The 15,731-nt window shown below is 42.7% G+C and overlaps 1 protein-coding gene across 8 annotated transcripts in view; it reads right to left on the reverse strand.

The window, feature by feature from the left end:
* DENND3 (DENN domain containing 3) overlaps nucleotides 1–14,942 on the reverse strand; it is a 63,839-nt gene extending 48,897 nt beyond the window's left edge. For 3 of the 8 annotated variants that reach the window (XM_048841726.2, XM_048841729.2, XM_048841724.2), the window contains exons 1-4: nucleotides 14,771–14,938; nucleotides 6,446–6,722; nucleotides 5,575–5,690; nucleotides 4,935–5,074 (exon numbers count right to left, since the gene is read on the reverse strand). In XM_048841726.2, the coding sequence (XP_048697683.1) occupies nucleotides 4,935–5,074; nucleotides 5,575–5,690; nucleotides 6,446–6,722; nucleotides 14,771–14,854 (617 nt within the window). In that variant the 5' untranslated portion in view covers nucleotides 14,855–14,938. Of the gene's footprint in view, nucleotides 1–1,891; nucleotides 2,087–4,934; nucleotides 5,075–5,574; nucleotides 5,691–6,445; nucleotides 6,723–9,046; nucleotides 9,218–14,770 lie in introns of those variants that run through there. The other 5 variants (XM_048841728.2, XM_048841727.2, XR_007355438.2 and 2 more) reach the window with 5 other exon arrangements.
* Between the last annotated feature and the right edge of the window lie 789 nt (nucleotides 14,943–15,731).

A 15,731-nucleotide genomic window follows, 5' to 3' on the forward strand; every position in this document is an offset into this window, starting at 1 on the left:
GCAAAAAGAAAAGGAGTACTTGTGGCACCTTAGAGACTAACCAAATTATTTGAGCATGAGCTTTCGTGAGCTACAGCTCACTTCATCGGATGCATACTGTGGAGACTGCAGAAGACATTATATACACAGAGACCATGAAACAAAACCTCCTCCCACCCCACTCTCCTGCTGGTAATAGCTTATCTAAAGTGATCATCAAGTTGGGCCATTTCCAGCACAAATCCTGATTACCAGCAGGAGAGTGGGGTGGGAGGAGGTTTTGTTTCATGGTCTCTGTGTATATAATGTTTTCTGCAGTCTCCACAGTATGCATCCGATGAAGTGAGCTGTAGCTCACGAAAGCTCATGCTCAAATAAATTGGTTAGTCTCTAAGGTGCCACAAGTCCTCCTTTTCTTTTTGCACAGCCAACTGTCATCCTTTCTATAAGCAGAGAGCTGCTGCAGATAGGTGGACTGAATATTCCCACCTACCCAACACCGCTGCTAGGACCTCCCCAGGATTTTCATGATCCTTAAGAATATCAGACTCACAAGCAGGACATGAGCACTTGTCAGCTTCCAGGTGATCCATGAGGGAAGAGAAGGATACAGCTACTTATAGACTATGATCAAGTCACCACTTAACTATCTCTTTGTTAAACTGAACAGACGGAGCTCCTTGCGTCTTTCACTAGTATCTGCAACAGACATTACCAGCACAGTGAGAAGGCCGGTGAGTGGTCTGAGGCATAAACAGTACCTTACCATGTCCAATAAATCGTATGTCACAATTAGTCTGGTTCAATCCTGACATTTGCATCAAGAAGGGAAAATGTACGAAAGGAAAGGGACAGACAACTTTAAACAGAACTGCGCCTATTAATATACTATTATAGTATCTGATAGTGATGCCTTGGAAAAAAGCCTGGCCGACGGAAATGAGCTGTGGGAACAAAAAATATACTTCAAGCAAAGAGATTACAAAGGAGTGTACAGGTTCTCTAACACTATTAACTAAGCATGATTTACTTTAGAAATTTTTCAGAAAGGAAGGCCTTCTAACAGCATCTTTGGGTTGGCTCACAAATAGCTCATAACCTTCTGTAGAACAGACTTAGAGACATGTTGAGTGAGAGAGAGAGAGAACGTTCATCCATCCAAGATGGGGATTCACCCAGAAATGGGTTGTTGCCACCAACTAAAAGATGTTTTTCAGTTTAGCTGGAGAGTAGTAGAACTTGAGGCCTAGGGACGAGCGTAGTAGACTAGACCTCACGAGATCTGGGTTCTATTCCTGCTTATACGTGACCCTAGGCCAGTCATTTCATCTCTCTGTGCCTCAGTTTTATTAACTGTAAAATGGAGAGGATACTGATCTTTGTAAAGCCCTTGAGATCTACTGATGAAAAGTATTATTACTGATGTGTGTCAGGACATGGATAGCATACAAAACACACTGGAATGGAAATACCTGTTCAATACTCCAGAAACCCTTAACTTTTTGAAAAGAGCTATACTCCTGTAGATTAATCCAACAGCAACAATGTTTTGTAACGGTCCAGACTCTCAATTGTTTGCATTGGAGACAGAATCACACACTCCCAGTCTCCCTTTCAGTTTGTTCTGGCACTGGAATCACCAGCACTGCCCATTTGTAATGTAACAAGTATTTGTAACATTAAGATTAATCATATAGAATATAAAGATCTTGATTGTTCTGATGGAAATTTGCAAATCAGTAATGTGACGCAAGGTACACACCAGGATTTAATGTATCCAATTACAAAATATGAACATGTCTCAGATTAAAATAAATTAGCTGGGACAAGAACAAGTTGTAATTTCTACTACTGGCTTCTCTTTGACTTATGTTAGGAACTTGAGCTGAATGCCAAAAAAAGATAAAAATACCTTAGAGGTATCATGAATGAATAAAAATATCAATCCCACTTTGGGCCAAATCCTGTTCCCTGGAGGTGCTGGAGCATGGGAACTGTGCACAGGAGTGTTCTGGGAGAACTAGAATCTTTTGCCCCCCTGAAGCTGCAGAGCGGAATAAGTAGCAGCAAAAGACACCTTCCTGTCCCCAGAACTATCTTCATTCCAACTTTCAAAGTCCTGTTCAAGTCAGTGTGTTAGAGCTATTCTAAAAAAAAAAAAAAATGAATAAGTTGGAAAAAATTGTTAGCGGACTTAAGATAGAGGATAATACTGTTCCTCCATAACAATGATACTGAGATCTAAGTGGTTCAGAAACCAAATTAGTGACCAGCATTGCCCAAAAGAGCCACCGTAGCGTGAGTTTCATGGTTTCATTTACTATTTTTATTTATATATTATTCTCACAGCAAAATGACTGACCAAGTGTTATTATTTTTATCAACTACAATTGGTTAAGAACATAGTAATAAGCATCCTGATTGGTTAATAATTAAATCACACAGTATTTTAATATCACATGCTGCAAAGAGCCACAGGGGACCCATTAAAGAGCCACTTGCAGCTCCCGAGCCTCAGTCTGAGTATCACTGCTCTATAACAACAGAAGGCCCAAAAGAGAGAGTCTGCACTCTTTGTATACTGAAACCGATGCTTTGTGGGGATTTTTACTGGTCTAGCATTCTTGGGGAATGGGAAGAGCCTGGCTGATGGATCTGCAGCTACATGGATCCATCAGCCAAACCGCGCTCTGCGATAGGAATTAGGGAAATCACGGGTAGTAGAGGCTGCTGCATGAGACTTAACATAGCCAAATCTGAGTACCCAACTGCTTAAAAAAAAAAAAAAAAAAATCAAACTGAAGGCTGAAGTTAGAGATTGCTAATATTCCACCTACACTGAGCATGCTCCCCAGCTCTTTGCTTCAACCTGCCACAAAGAATTAAGCTTTCAGTTTCAAAGCAGATAAAATGGACAGAGGTGAATGCTTTCCCTACATCAAAATATTCTCTTTCCTTGTGGATAATGCAGCGAGCTAAAAGCCAGGAGAATGCAAGATCTAAACTTACCTACTAACTAGTGTTTCATGAGGAAACTGACATGATCATATTTAGAGCTGGGTGAAACTTTCTTTACTTCTGCTACATTGCACAGATGGGCCGGTGATAGCCTTTTGTTGACTGTATCCAAGGTCTCTGAAAGGTTTTGTTTTATCATAATGGGCGTTTGTCCACTAGAGAAGCCAGTCTCTGCTCTGTCCATTCTGAAGCAACAGTAAACCATGCTCTGATGCATCCCTAGCCTCTGTCTCTCAGAAGCTGGGAATGGGAGACAGGGATGGATCACTTGATGATTATCTGTTCCTTTCCTCTGAAGACAGGATACTGGGCTGGATGGATTATTGGTCTGATCCAGTATGGCCATTCTAATGTTCGGTCTTTATGAATGACTATAAATTAGCAAAAAGAAAAGGAGTACTTGTGGCACCTTAGAGACTAACCAATTTATTTGAGCATAAGCTTCCCTGAGCTACAGCTCACTTCATCGGATGCATTCAGTGGCAAATACTGAATGCATCCGATGAAGTGAGCTGTAGCTCAGGGAAGCTTATGCTCAAATTGGTTAGTCTCTAAGGTGCCACAAGTACTCCTTTTCTTTTTGCTAATAGACTAACAGCTGCTACTCTGAAACCTATAAATTAGCATTATGATGGACAATGAATAATCATTGGGCCAGGGAAAGTGAGCGAGTGACTATTTAGCCTGGTGGTTTGGTTAGGGTACTCACCCAGAGTGTGGAAGATACAGGTTCAAGTCCCCCCTTCAGTGACTATTTATTTATAAATGGAACAGCTTCACGAGGAGCGACTGAGAGAGCCCTGTTCCACAATATCCCACATACCCCAGTGGTTAGGGCACTGGCTTGCAATGTGGAAGACCCAAGTTCAGACCCATTCTCCACATAAGGCAGAGGGGTTAACTGAACCTGGTGACCCACAACCTGGGTGAGTTTTCTAATCACTAGCCTAAAGCTTGTAAGGGATTCCTCCACAACCTTTTTTTTTGGGGGGGGGGCGAGGGGGGGAGAGAAAAGAGAGATAAGAACTATTCAGCAAATTCATGAATAGGTTCTTGGAATTTGAGACTTAGCATTCGTTGAAAACAGCAGAAACTCGTTTTTTCGTTTAGATTATTACAGCAGGCCTACAACTGCAAGTTATTCAGCACTGTACAAATGTAAAGAGAGTACCTGCCCTAAGGAGCTTACAATCCACTTCAGACACAAGCATATACATATTAAACAGGTTGAAGATGAAAATATGAAAACTTGAGATGGTAGCCCACACAATAAATTGAGGCTACAGTAGTTAACAAAACAGTTTCCCAAGTTACACCCCATCTCTTGGCCCGCCGCTAAAGTTGAAGTATTTTAAGAAGTTTTAGAAAGTAGCTTATTAGTCTCACTGTTAGGCCTTCAAAACAGTGTAATTTGCGAACTAAATCCTCCTAATTTGCCTCTGGACTATCAGAATCCAAGTAATCATGTATTCCTTCACATGGAGTGGCTAGGTCACCTTATTCCACAGTGTGCCTCACCAATTACAGACAAGTTTACTTATCCTCTTTGTGAAACTTATTCTGTTCACAGTGAAGTGTTTTAAAATTTCCCCCAAATAGAGAGACCTGTAGAGTTTGAGATCTTTCAGGGAGAATCTAGATAAATCTGTATTAGAAATCAGTCCCTTGCAGATATTAATTTTGCATAGCCAAATAAAAATCGCAAAGAACATTGGAATTTCTTTGAAACTGCATTTCTATTTTGTTACTGTCCAGGGGGCTTTTGTTTTAATTTTGTTTTTTCCCTGCCTCATGCCATAATCACTTTTAACAAACTCCAGTTTTATTGTCACTCAAACATTCCCACTACATGGTCAAAATTTGACAATTCATACATAAAGGACTGACTGTAAATGTATTTGCAGCAGAGGCATAAATGATAGAACAGTAATACTTACCAAGAAAGACAGTCCTTAAGGGCATTAAAATATGGATATCTGGATATGACACAAATAGCAAAGGGTACGAACCAGCCAAAAGCTTTAGTAGTCCGCACAGATTCCCTGTGGGCTTGCCCATTTGAAGAGATATAACCATCCTATAAGAAAGCTACATATTAATATTGTGATGTTACTCATGAAATTATGGTTGGTATTTTTGAGGGAACCTAAGCAAGTTAGACACCCAACTCCCATTGAGATTTGGGCATCTAACTCCCTTAGACTCCTTTAAAAAAATCTCAGTTTGTAAAGATTAGATCCACCTGCTAAAAGCAAGTTATTTGCACTATGAACATCTACCAAAAACACTGAGTATATTACTCACAAACATTAATGTACCTAAAAATATTCTTAAGGCCAAATTTTGCTCTCAGATACTCCAGCACCATTTCCACTGAATTCTATGGGAACTGCGCTTGAGTATATGGGCACAATATTGTATTAAGTGGGGAGTACTACTCTTAAAGAGTTGTTCCAGATTGGTATCAAAATATACAAATATCCAATAACTTATGTGAGGCATCCAATTAAGTACGTATTATTAAAATGTATTACTTAATATTTAAGTTTTATTAAAACTGTAAATTAAAAAACATACTTGAATAGGTTGGTAATACTGTGCAACAACACCATAGGTTCTGTTACCACAGACATCTGTGAAGACCAGAAAATGAATGTGATCCTCTTTTGATTCAGAAGTTATGTAAAGTCCTCCTGCAAATAAGACAAGTACTTTTCAAAACACATTACTGAAAAATAGTTTGTTTTAATCACGCAGCTTGCATTGCTATAGTTACAGCAAGTATTATGAGACTTGTTACTTTACTTCCACTGTAATGCTTCATTTTAAAGAGATTACAGCACACCTACATACATAATTCACTTGATCTGAAATTGTTATACAACATCTTAAGCCATACACAAATTTCACTGGACAAGTGAAAACACTACACAGCTCATTTTGTATTTGTGACATGCCAAAAACATATCACAAAGTCGAGCTGATGGACTTCTGCCTATGTTTTGTTTTTTTCTTTTTTTTTAAAAAAGAGCCTTTTGGGAAATGGTCTCTATTTTAGGGACATCCTAATATATATAGTATTGGAATGGGAAAGGGTATTCATTCATATTTAAAAGGATATTTTCTTCAACCTAAAGGCAGAGAAGAGGAGAGACGAGATGACAGCCTTAAAAATACCATAATATATAGGAAAGTAGAAAAATTTGATTATAAGCTCTCTTGGGCAGGGAGCGTCTCTCTGTTCTGTACTTGTACAGGCCCTGGCACAATGGAGTCCTACTCCATGAGTGGGGTTTCGTGGTACTATGATAATACAAATAAAAAAAGTTAACCTGTCAATATCCATAAACAGCAGCAATAAGGGAAGAGGTATTATTATAGGCCACCAAATAGATAAAGTGTTTATAAACATCTCTTAACTAACAGTTAAATGAAAATCACATCATACCTGGAAAGCATAGTTGTGGCAAGCCAATAAGATCAATATCTTTTGGAACACTAATATCCTCAGTATCAGATGCTTTCTGTTCCCCATTTGGATTTTTCAAATTTTCAAGCTTAGGTCTCTCTTTCTTTTTTCGGAAAGAACGTCGTTTTGTTTTATTGAAGTTACTACTATTTATATTTGTCGCTTGAATCTCCTCTTTGCTGATAAACGGAGGCACAAAAACTGACAGAACTTCTGGATCAAGTGGAGGAAAGTTTTTCTCTTCTTTCTGCGCAAGCTAAAAACAAAATAAATAGACATTTATTGTTCTTTTTAATGTATTTAGCCATATTTTCCATTCTGCCCTAGTGATTGTAAATGTGACAAGAATATTATTTTCTTCTTTCCAGTTTCTTCATTTTCCCTTCCACAACCTCATCCTAAGCCCATTGAAGTCAATGGAAAGACTCCACTTGTCTTCAACAGTCACAGCATTAGGTCCCTTATCTTAACCTATTCATGATTCAAGCCTTACTATATCAATGATTTCTCTTTGGCAAGCAACGCTTCCAAAACTAACATCAGCACATACCAAAAAGATACTTTTTCCTCCTTTCATGTGTTAAGAGTAGACCCAAATAATTCTATTTGTCTTACAGTTTTCTCAGATTTCAGAGTAGCAGCCGTGTTAGTCTGTATTCGCAAAAAGAAAAGGAGTCCTTGTGGCACCTTAGAGACTAAATTGGTTAGTCTCTAAGTTTTCTCAGCAATAAACAAGAACAGAAAGGAAAATATGTCCACATCCCCTCAAGTGTATCCTTGGTTTCATAAAAATTACATTTCTTTTATACTAGCTCTCAAGAGAGCCCACACTTTAACATTACCACTTAATTTTATACCACGGTTAAAAACTACATGCTACCAACACTATCACACGCACATGGTAAGAGGCATTTTAAGCACTAAGGGTGTAATATTGTACCTACGGACCTTACTAAGAGTTTTCCCTCTGACTTATATAGGTACGTGGCCAGCCCCTATAAGATTATGCGGCAAATTGCAATGCTTTCTGGTAAGTAGCTTGGTTAAAAAAAAAAAACTTGTAGCTCTACAAACTCTTGCTCTCTCTTTCTGTAACAACTTACCCTGGAAGATTCCAGAAGATGGGCAAGGGGGTGCTCCCTTACATGCTCGTGACTGAGTGGTGGGGCCAAATCTGAATAGTTCCATCTCTAACTCTTTGGCTGCAGGAACAGATTAATTCTACAGCCTCAAAATTGCAAGAGAAAATTTTGTGCGTCCTAAGGGTATGTGGAAACTGGGAAGCTAGACCTCACTGTGACTGAATATGTGTGTCTCAATCTTCAAATTTTTGCTTCAAGGCTAAGGGAAGGATGAATCAGACCTATGGCTATTTACTTTCAACTTCAAACATAATATAGTATGTATACGAAAAATATTCCCAAAGACACAATGCTACCCTTTCTCTCCTGTACATTTTTCCACTATTCTGAACAGCTTAACAATAAATCATTGCTTCATTTAAAAACAGGCCTTTTTATATCAAAAGTTTTGGAATTAAGAAAAAGTTTTAAATGACTTAACTCTTTGAGCAGGGGGTTGGACTAGATGACCTCCTGAGGTCCCTTCCAACCCTGCTGCTCTATGAACTCTGTGTAATGGTTGGGTCAAACCAGCAAGTTCCTCCAGACTGGAGTGTACATACAAAAAATATCTTTGAAATTATATATTCCTTCTAATTTTTCTGTATCTTCTGCTAAGTGTACTGCAGTAGTATATGTCAAAGAAATTAAGAGTGAAAAAAATCACGCTTCTACAAAACAATTAAAGATATGGTCTCTGCCACAAGCACTTTACAATCTAAAACAAAGGCTAGATACATATCCACTGGGAGATCCAGAGGATGGCAATTAACTTAAAAATATATTAATGTAATAAATTGGGGTGGTGACTGATGTATTACTGACATGGTAAGAGTCTGAAGCTTCATTTTTCTCTTAATTGGCAGTTTTCTAATGTCTAATGAAGTAATCGAGAAACAAGACATTTCTAATTTGATCACTATCAAAACATGCTACTAAGCGTTTTAGAGGGAAATCAAGGAATTATCCCTTAGCCCTGAAACTGTTATATAAGAAAAAAAAAGAAGTTACTTTGGTGGCAGCAATCTTAATTTATATTAAACCCTCTACAAGAGAATTACCAAATTCACTTATCAGTCAACTAATAATTCACTTGTACTGAGGGCTGTGACATCTTGTGGGGGTGGCAGTTCATTTATGTAACTGTCTTCAGCAGCAGCATTAAATCCAACCTCTCGTTACTGCATGGTCAGTTCTGACACAGTGACCGGACTGTCAGGATCAAAGTCAGCTGACGTTGTTTTCTAGCCAAAGTCATATAGTTTAACCATGCAGTTCAGTGATTGGGAGGGAATGTCAACTTTCACCTTCTATATATTTATCATGCTCTTCCACTGTTATCCAATAATATCCTAGAAATCAGTGATGGAAAAGATGACAACTCCCCCTCCCCCCAGTAATGTGCTAGGTCATGTATAGGGGACAGACATAAAGACAGACCCTGCTCCAAACATCTTACCATTCCAGGGGAAGAAAATGAGAAGACAGGATAAGATGCACTGGAGGATCCAGAGGAGAGTGTAATCTTAGATATATTTGTTTTGTTTTCCGGATCTCATTCTCTTCTCATCTAACGTTAGAATAAAGAATGTTTCATGGAGAGTATTTGTGGAGGCCATGGAAGAAGTGCCTCGGGGGGGGGGGGGGGCGGGGGGGGGGAGAGAAGAGAAGAGGAGTTGAAGAGGATTAGAACATGCCAACTGGGACAGAGAAGTCCTTCCATGCAGAGAAGACAGCACAGAGAAGGCAAGAAGATAGGAGTGAGACAAAGAAATGAAAAGGGCGTAAAGGCAGATGTGCAGAGGCTGAAATTGGTGCAGAGTGGAGTTTTGAGGGAGACAGGCAATTTAAACTTTATATGGTGGGTAAATGGTAAGGGATGAAGAAGCCTAATCAACAAGTAAGGGAGATATTAATTTAGCATCTCACTTTGTATGGACAGGAGAATGATGCAGGCAGGCAGCCAGAAAGCAAGGCAGGAGAAGATCAAAATATGTAGAAATTGAGACAAAGGAAAGGTTTGTTTTTTAAACAAAAAGGGAGAAGTGGCAAGAATTGCTGACAATTTAGATACACGGAGAGGAGAGGGAAGACTAATAGCTAAAACAACAGAGATTAAATCCCTGCTTTAAGTACAAAAGACTCAACTCAGCTTTAACTATGGAGCCACAGCCAGCCCCTCACTAATAAACAGAGAACAGAAAATAAATTATGTAATTTTGTATTTAGTTCAGTAAAACCTTCCATTCTTAAACATTTACATGGAGCTCACCCAGAATTTCCAATCTGCCAAAACACTGTGCTGCAGAAACCAGGGGGCCTGGCCACAGAATTTGTATGATGATAATACTGTGACAGGGACCAGAATTTCTCCCTTATTGTTTTCATTTTACCTCATTTCAGTTGCCAGACACCATTGCTAATAATTAATAAATAATCATTATTAGAGTAGTTTTACTGTAGTTTAACTGTACACAGTTTTAAGGACTGATGCAGTGTCATCATGGGGGGGGGGAGCAAAAAACAGATATAAAAGTCAAGAGTCATATCTTTAACAAAGTCAAGTAACAGGACTTACTTTCTCATGTTATTGCAAATACTGTGCTTCTCCTAATTCTTCAGAGTTCTTTTTTTTTTTTTTTTAAATGGGTTCCCCCCCTGGCTTGAAGAGGAAGAAATTAAAGTCATAGCTGAGTTTTTAACTGGGCTGGTCCTTTATTTCTCAGCAGCATCACTGATGAGCTCCAGCGTTCTAACAGCCTCCCATGCAGTCCATGGATTCATTTGGCAAGTCTCAAGAATCAATATTACAAATTTTTCCATGTTTTAATATCATTTGAAGACTCAAATTAGTTAAAGGCCTATAGGTTTAATCACAATTAGCTGATATAATGCTGGATGCAATTTATCCTAGACTGTGCAAAGTCACAGTCAATACACTCTATGAAATAAATGGATTCTTCACAACCGTGTTCAGATATGGTAAAACTATGTACAGTAGTGTAGATCAGCCCTAAGGAAAACTGGTTCATCCACTTACCATTTCAACCATAAAAAAAGCTCTTCATGTCAAATCTACAAAAATGCAATGAAAGGCCCCTACTACAATCTTCAAGCTCTTGTACTGAACTCTACTGCTGGCTAAAATCTTATATCATTCAGAGTGAGTGAGTAGCAGCAAAGAGGTCATTTGAACCCACAAATATGTGACATGAAATTGCTATTGAAAGAAAGCACAGAATAAAGTTGAAGAAATGATGTAAACAATGTCTATGAAACAAAAGGGATTTTCCAAACCAGCTTTTGAGGGGTTACATAGACCAGGAACACTTCTATCATTTTGACTTCCACGATCATATCTCTAGGATTGCGCTTATGAAATCCTTAACTTCCCCTTGCTTCTAGTAGACTTTTTTTGTTTATGTAAAACACATCCACTACTAAACGCCTGCCTAGCAAAAGATCATTAGACAGTTGTTTTGATTGATCAGTTTTGATCAGACAACATTGTCACCTTTTACGTACTGTTTTTCTGAGGAGTACTTGGCAACTTGCTTACATGCAACACAAAGCAGTAACCATCGTGGTCACCAACACCACAACATGCCAGGACATCAGGATTTGCCATCCCACAGTTCGGGCTCTTTTAGCCAACCACAAAAGTCAGACAGAATCATTGTGATCATCTATCTAGTCTGACCTCCTGCATAACACAAGCTATAGAACATCCCCAAAATAATTCATATTTAAACTAGAGAAGATGATCTGACCTGACCAGATGGGGAAAAGGAATCGGTTAACAATACTATCTACACAGCTGTACCCTGCATAACTCTAAGACATGAAGCTACATTTCCTATTACTCACTCCTGAGTGTGTCCATTTCCTCTTCCACCTTTTTCTATCTATCTTTCTCTTTCTGTCTAGAGAGAGTCAGTTTAGCCAGCCGAGGGAAATCTATCTTTGAACTACTTTGCTGCATTCCTTTTCACAAGCTAAAAGTGATAACTAGCAGCCTGATCTGAAGTGAAAGGTATTCTAGTCACAGACAAGCAAAAGGAAAATAAGAACAATCTAATACAATATTTTTCAGGGCCAGTGGAGTAAAACTAGGCTCCTGTGACGAAGTGGGACTGTTCTTAATGTTTCCTCTGAATACTGTGGGGGTGCCTCAGTTTCCCCTATGCAGTTCTTAAGTACCTAGGTGGTGGGGTAAGGGTGTATGATCATTGCAGAGCCCTAGAGGGCAGGTGTGTGCAGGGGTCTGGACACAGAGAATGGCCGACACCCTGTTTCCTGGCCACTGATGGCCTGGGCCCTTCCCCCCTGCAAGGTGAGAGCTAAAGTATTGGAGAACAAAGGAATCAGGTGACCTCCTGGCCTGGGAAAGGAACAAAGCCCAGGGGAGGAGGGGCTGGAGGAAGTTTCAGTTTGGGGCTGGCTGGGACATGGAGTGAAGGGCAGACGTGGTTGTCTGGCTCACTGCCCCCCAAAATGGACCCAGCTGAGGGGTTCTGTTCTCTGCATCTGCAAGCTCTGTTTTAGACCATGTTCCTGTCATCTAATAAACCTCTGTTTTACTGGCTGGCTGAGAGTCACGTCTGACTGCGGAGTTGGGGTGCAAGACCCTCTGGCTTCCCCAGGAGCCCTGCCTGAGCGGACTCGCTGGGGGAAGTGCACGGAGGGGCAGAGGAGGCTGAATGCTCTGAGGTCAGACCCAGGAAGGTGGAAGCTGTGTGTCCTGAAGACAGGCTGCTCAGAGAGAGGAGACTCCCCAGAGTCCTGACTGGCTTCATGGGGAGCAGTTCCAGAGCATCGCCCAGGGACTCCGTGACAACTCAAGAATGAAGAACCGGGTTATGCCACATTGTCTTCCAGCAACAGAACTGTAAGCATCAGAGAGAGACACTACATTCCCCTATCTTTTGCTATTCTTTTCTCTCTTCCCTTTTGATCATGTTTTGTCATTAGAAGAAACAGGCTTAGATCTTTAACAACCAAACGTGAGCGCCACCATTTGAAAGTGACTACTCCTATCAACAATGACATTTGATGCCCTCTGGCAGACCATCAAGGGTTTTTCAAAAATATAATAAATAGAGTAACTTGATAACATCCTAGAAGTTTTATCTAATCCATGCAACAAACCCCAGCTTCATGTTGCCGTAACCGCACTACTGAAGAAACCTGGATCTAGCGCCCTCTGGAGTCAGATGCTCCTGTATCAGCCACAGGGTAACTGACTGCTCTACAAATGTCTTCTATCTTAAGTACTTACCAGGACAGTTCAGGGCAACTGCATCTACGTTTTCCCTTACTGGGTCAGCATTGGTACCCATTCTCAGGCTTCCAGCTCTGACCTGTTGCCTTTCTTGGGTGGAGACCATGGTCAGAAGGGAGAGAGACACAGGTATCTCCAGCCTGAACAGTTCTCTCTCTTCAGTGTGTTATCCTCAGCAAAAAAGTTAGTCTACATAAATAGACCTACTTGCTTCTCCTCTCAGACACAGTGTAACTGCCCTTAGTTATTAGCTACCACACAGTTCTTCCTAAGCAAACATATTTTATTCTTAAGGTAAAAAGCACTACAGAAAAAATATATTAAAAACAATTTAAAAACCCTCCATGCATGCTAATAAGCTTACCAGAGATCATAAGTGTTCTGGTCAGTGTCAGTCCTTCCAACTCTCCCCCAAGGACTGGGGCCCTCCGTGGACTGGAGGTTCTGTCCATTTGCTGGATCAGAACAGAAAGCCCTTAGCCTGTTTAAAATTCAAAAATCTTTTTCTTTGTCTGATGGTCCCTGGAGAATCCAGTTTGAAGCAGTATATGCAAACCTCTACAGGGGGGGTCTTCAAAGGGCTGATAACCAGAGGAATTACATTAACATACCCCATCGTCCTACAGGAATTACATATAATCTCACAACAACAGATAAGCAACTGCATTTTAATACACTGGACCCCAAACATATTAAACTCAAGTCAGTCAGGTTTGTCCAAGATATTGCCATCAGTCACACTTACATGACTCCTTTTACCACAGTATCGAAGCATCTCTCAAATTTTGTGTATTTATCCTCAACAAATATTACACAATACTTCCCAAACTCCATTTTACAAATGGGGAAAACTGAGGCACAGATCAACCAAGTAACTTGCCAAGGTCATATAGGAAAGTCTGGGGGGGTTTAAATAATTGAACCCAGGGTCTTCCAATCTGGGCTAGTACTCTAGCACCCTTTCCTGCACCCCAACCACCTGCTCCAGCCCTGACCCCCTCCTGCCCTCTGAACCCCTTGGCCCCAGCCCAGAGCCCCCGAACTCCTCATTTCTGGCCCCACCCTGGATCCCACACCCCCAACCAGAGCCCAAACCCTCTCCCAAACCCCAACCCCAATTTTGTGAGTATTCATGGCCTGCCATACAATTTCTATTCCCAGATGTGGCCCTCGGGCCAAAAAGTTTGCCCACCCCTGGTTTAGCTAATACTTAGTCCTGCCTTGAGTGCAGGGGAACTAGACGAGAGGACCTCTCAAGGTCCCTTCCAGTCCTATGATTCTACATCGCAAACACTGACAGGGGCATGTCTGGATTCCCCACGTCACTTTGTAGGCTCCCATCAAGTTGTGATGGGGCGCTGATGGACAAAGCCTTTCTGAAGCAGCGTGCTGAAGTTACTCCATTGCACCAAAGCAGACCAGTGCAACCTCAACGAGTCAGTAACAGCCAAACTCGGGCAGAGCACCCTCCCTACATCTCTCCTACCCATCACGCTAGTAAAACCTTGTATTTCGCAAGGACAAGCTATAGCTCAAACCCCGTTAACCGCCAAGAAAAGAGAGTCGGATTTCTCCCTTGCTAACGCATGATTAATGGTGCTGACGCTTTGGGAGGTTCACTCTGGGGTCACACGGTCTCAACCGAGGCAGGAGAGGAAGTCAGCAAAGCAGGCGGCCCGATGACTTCTCTCGTCCGCTGCGTGGCCAAGGAAGCCGGTTCGCACCGCTAGACTAGACACGCCGGTCTGCCCGGCCAGCCGGCGCTGTCAACTCGGCTTCCCCGGGGCAGCCCGGCTGCGAGGCTGGGGCGGCGCGCAGGGCGAGAGGGTTCCCCAGCCCGTCGCTGCCAGCCCAGCCCAGCCCGCTCTGCGGGGCCGGCGGGCAAGCCAGGCCGGGAGTTACCTGGTACGCGTCCTCCACCCTCTCCCTGGGGGCTCCCGCCAGCACGCAGATCTCCAGCAAGCCTGAGGGCAGCACCTCCTCCATGGCGCCGGCACGGCAGCCGCCCTCACACTCCCCTCCTCCCCCGGGCGGGGTCGGGCACCTGCTCCCGAGCCGCGCCCCCCGACCGCGCTCCTGGGGGCGGGAGGAGGGAGGGAGGGGGCTCCACGGCGCAGTCAGCCCCTGATTGGCTGTCTGCCCCATTGCCCGCGCGCCCCCGCGGGACGTGTAGCCAATCGGAGCCGCCTGCACAGGTTAAGGCCGCGGGGCTCCTTCCTTCCTCAGGCGCGGCAGCCAGACCGCCCTTCCCGCCACTCTTGCGCGCACAGAGCGGGAGGGGAGGGGCGCTCCGCTGCTGCCCCCTCCCCAAACGGCGGGGGGGTCGTGACTGGGGATTCAAGGAGGGCCGAAAGGGACCAGTAACCCAGTTACACACACGCCCGTCCCCTGGCGCCAGCTGTCTCGTTCCCCTGCTCACACACACACACACACACACACACCCCCCATATTAGGGTTGAAAGCCATCCGGGATATCTTAAGAAAATGACATTACCTCATGTTGGGGGAGAAAATCTCTGGGAATAGTTTCAGTCAGTGTTGGCAACCCTACCACATATCCTTCACCACCATCCCCTCTCTTCACACACGCACACACACCCCCCCCCCCTCTGCTGGTTCCCTCCCAAACTCCTACACACACCCCCCTCAGCTGGCTCATCTCCCCTCCACCACCACCCCCCGCAGCTGTCTTGTTCCCCCCCCACACACACCCTTCCCCCCCACCCCCCAGCTCGCTCATCCTCCCACACACATCCTCCCTCCCTGCCTCCTGCTGGCTCACCCCCACATCCCTCCCCCCAGCTGGCTCATTCACAAACGGAGACACTTCCCTCCTCTCAACTAGCTCATAGCCCCCCACATA

Source organism: Caretta caretta, chromosome 2 (genome assembly GCF_965140235.1).
Source record: "Caretta caretta isolate rCarCar2 chromosome 2, rCarCar1.hap1, whole genome shotgun sequence".
Taxonomy (NCBI): Eukaryota; Metazoa; Chordata; order Testudines; family Cheloniidae; genus Caretta; species Caretta caretta.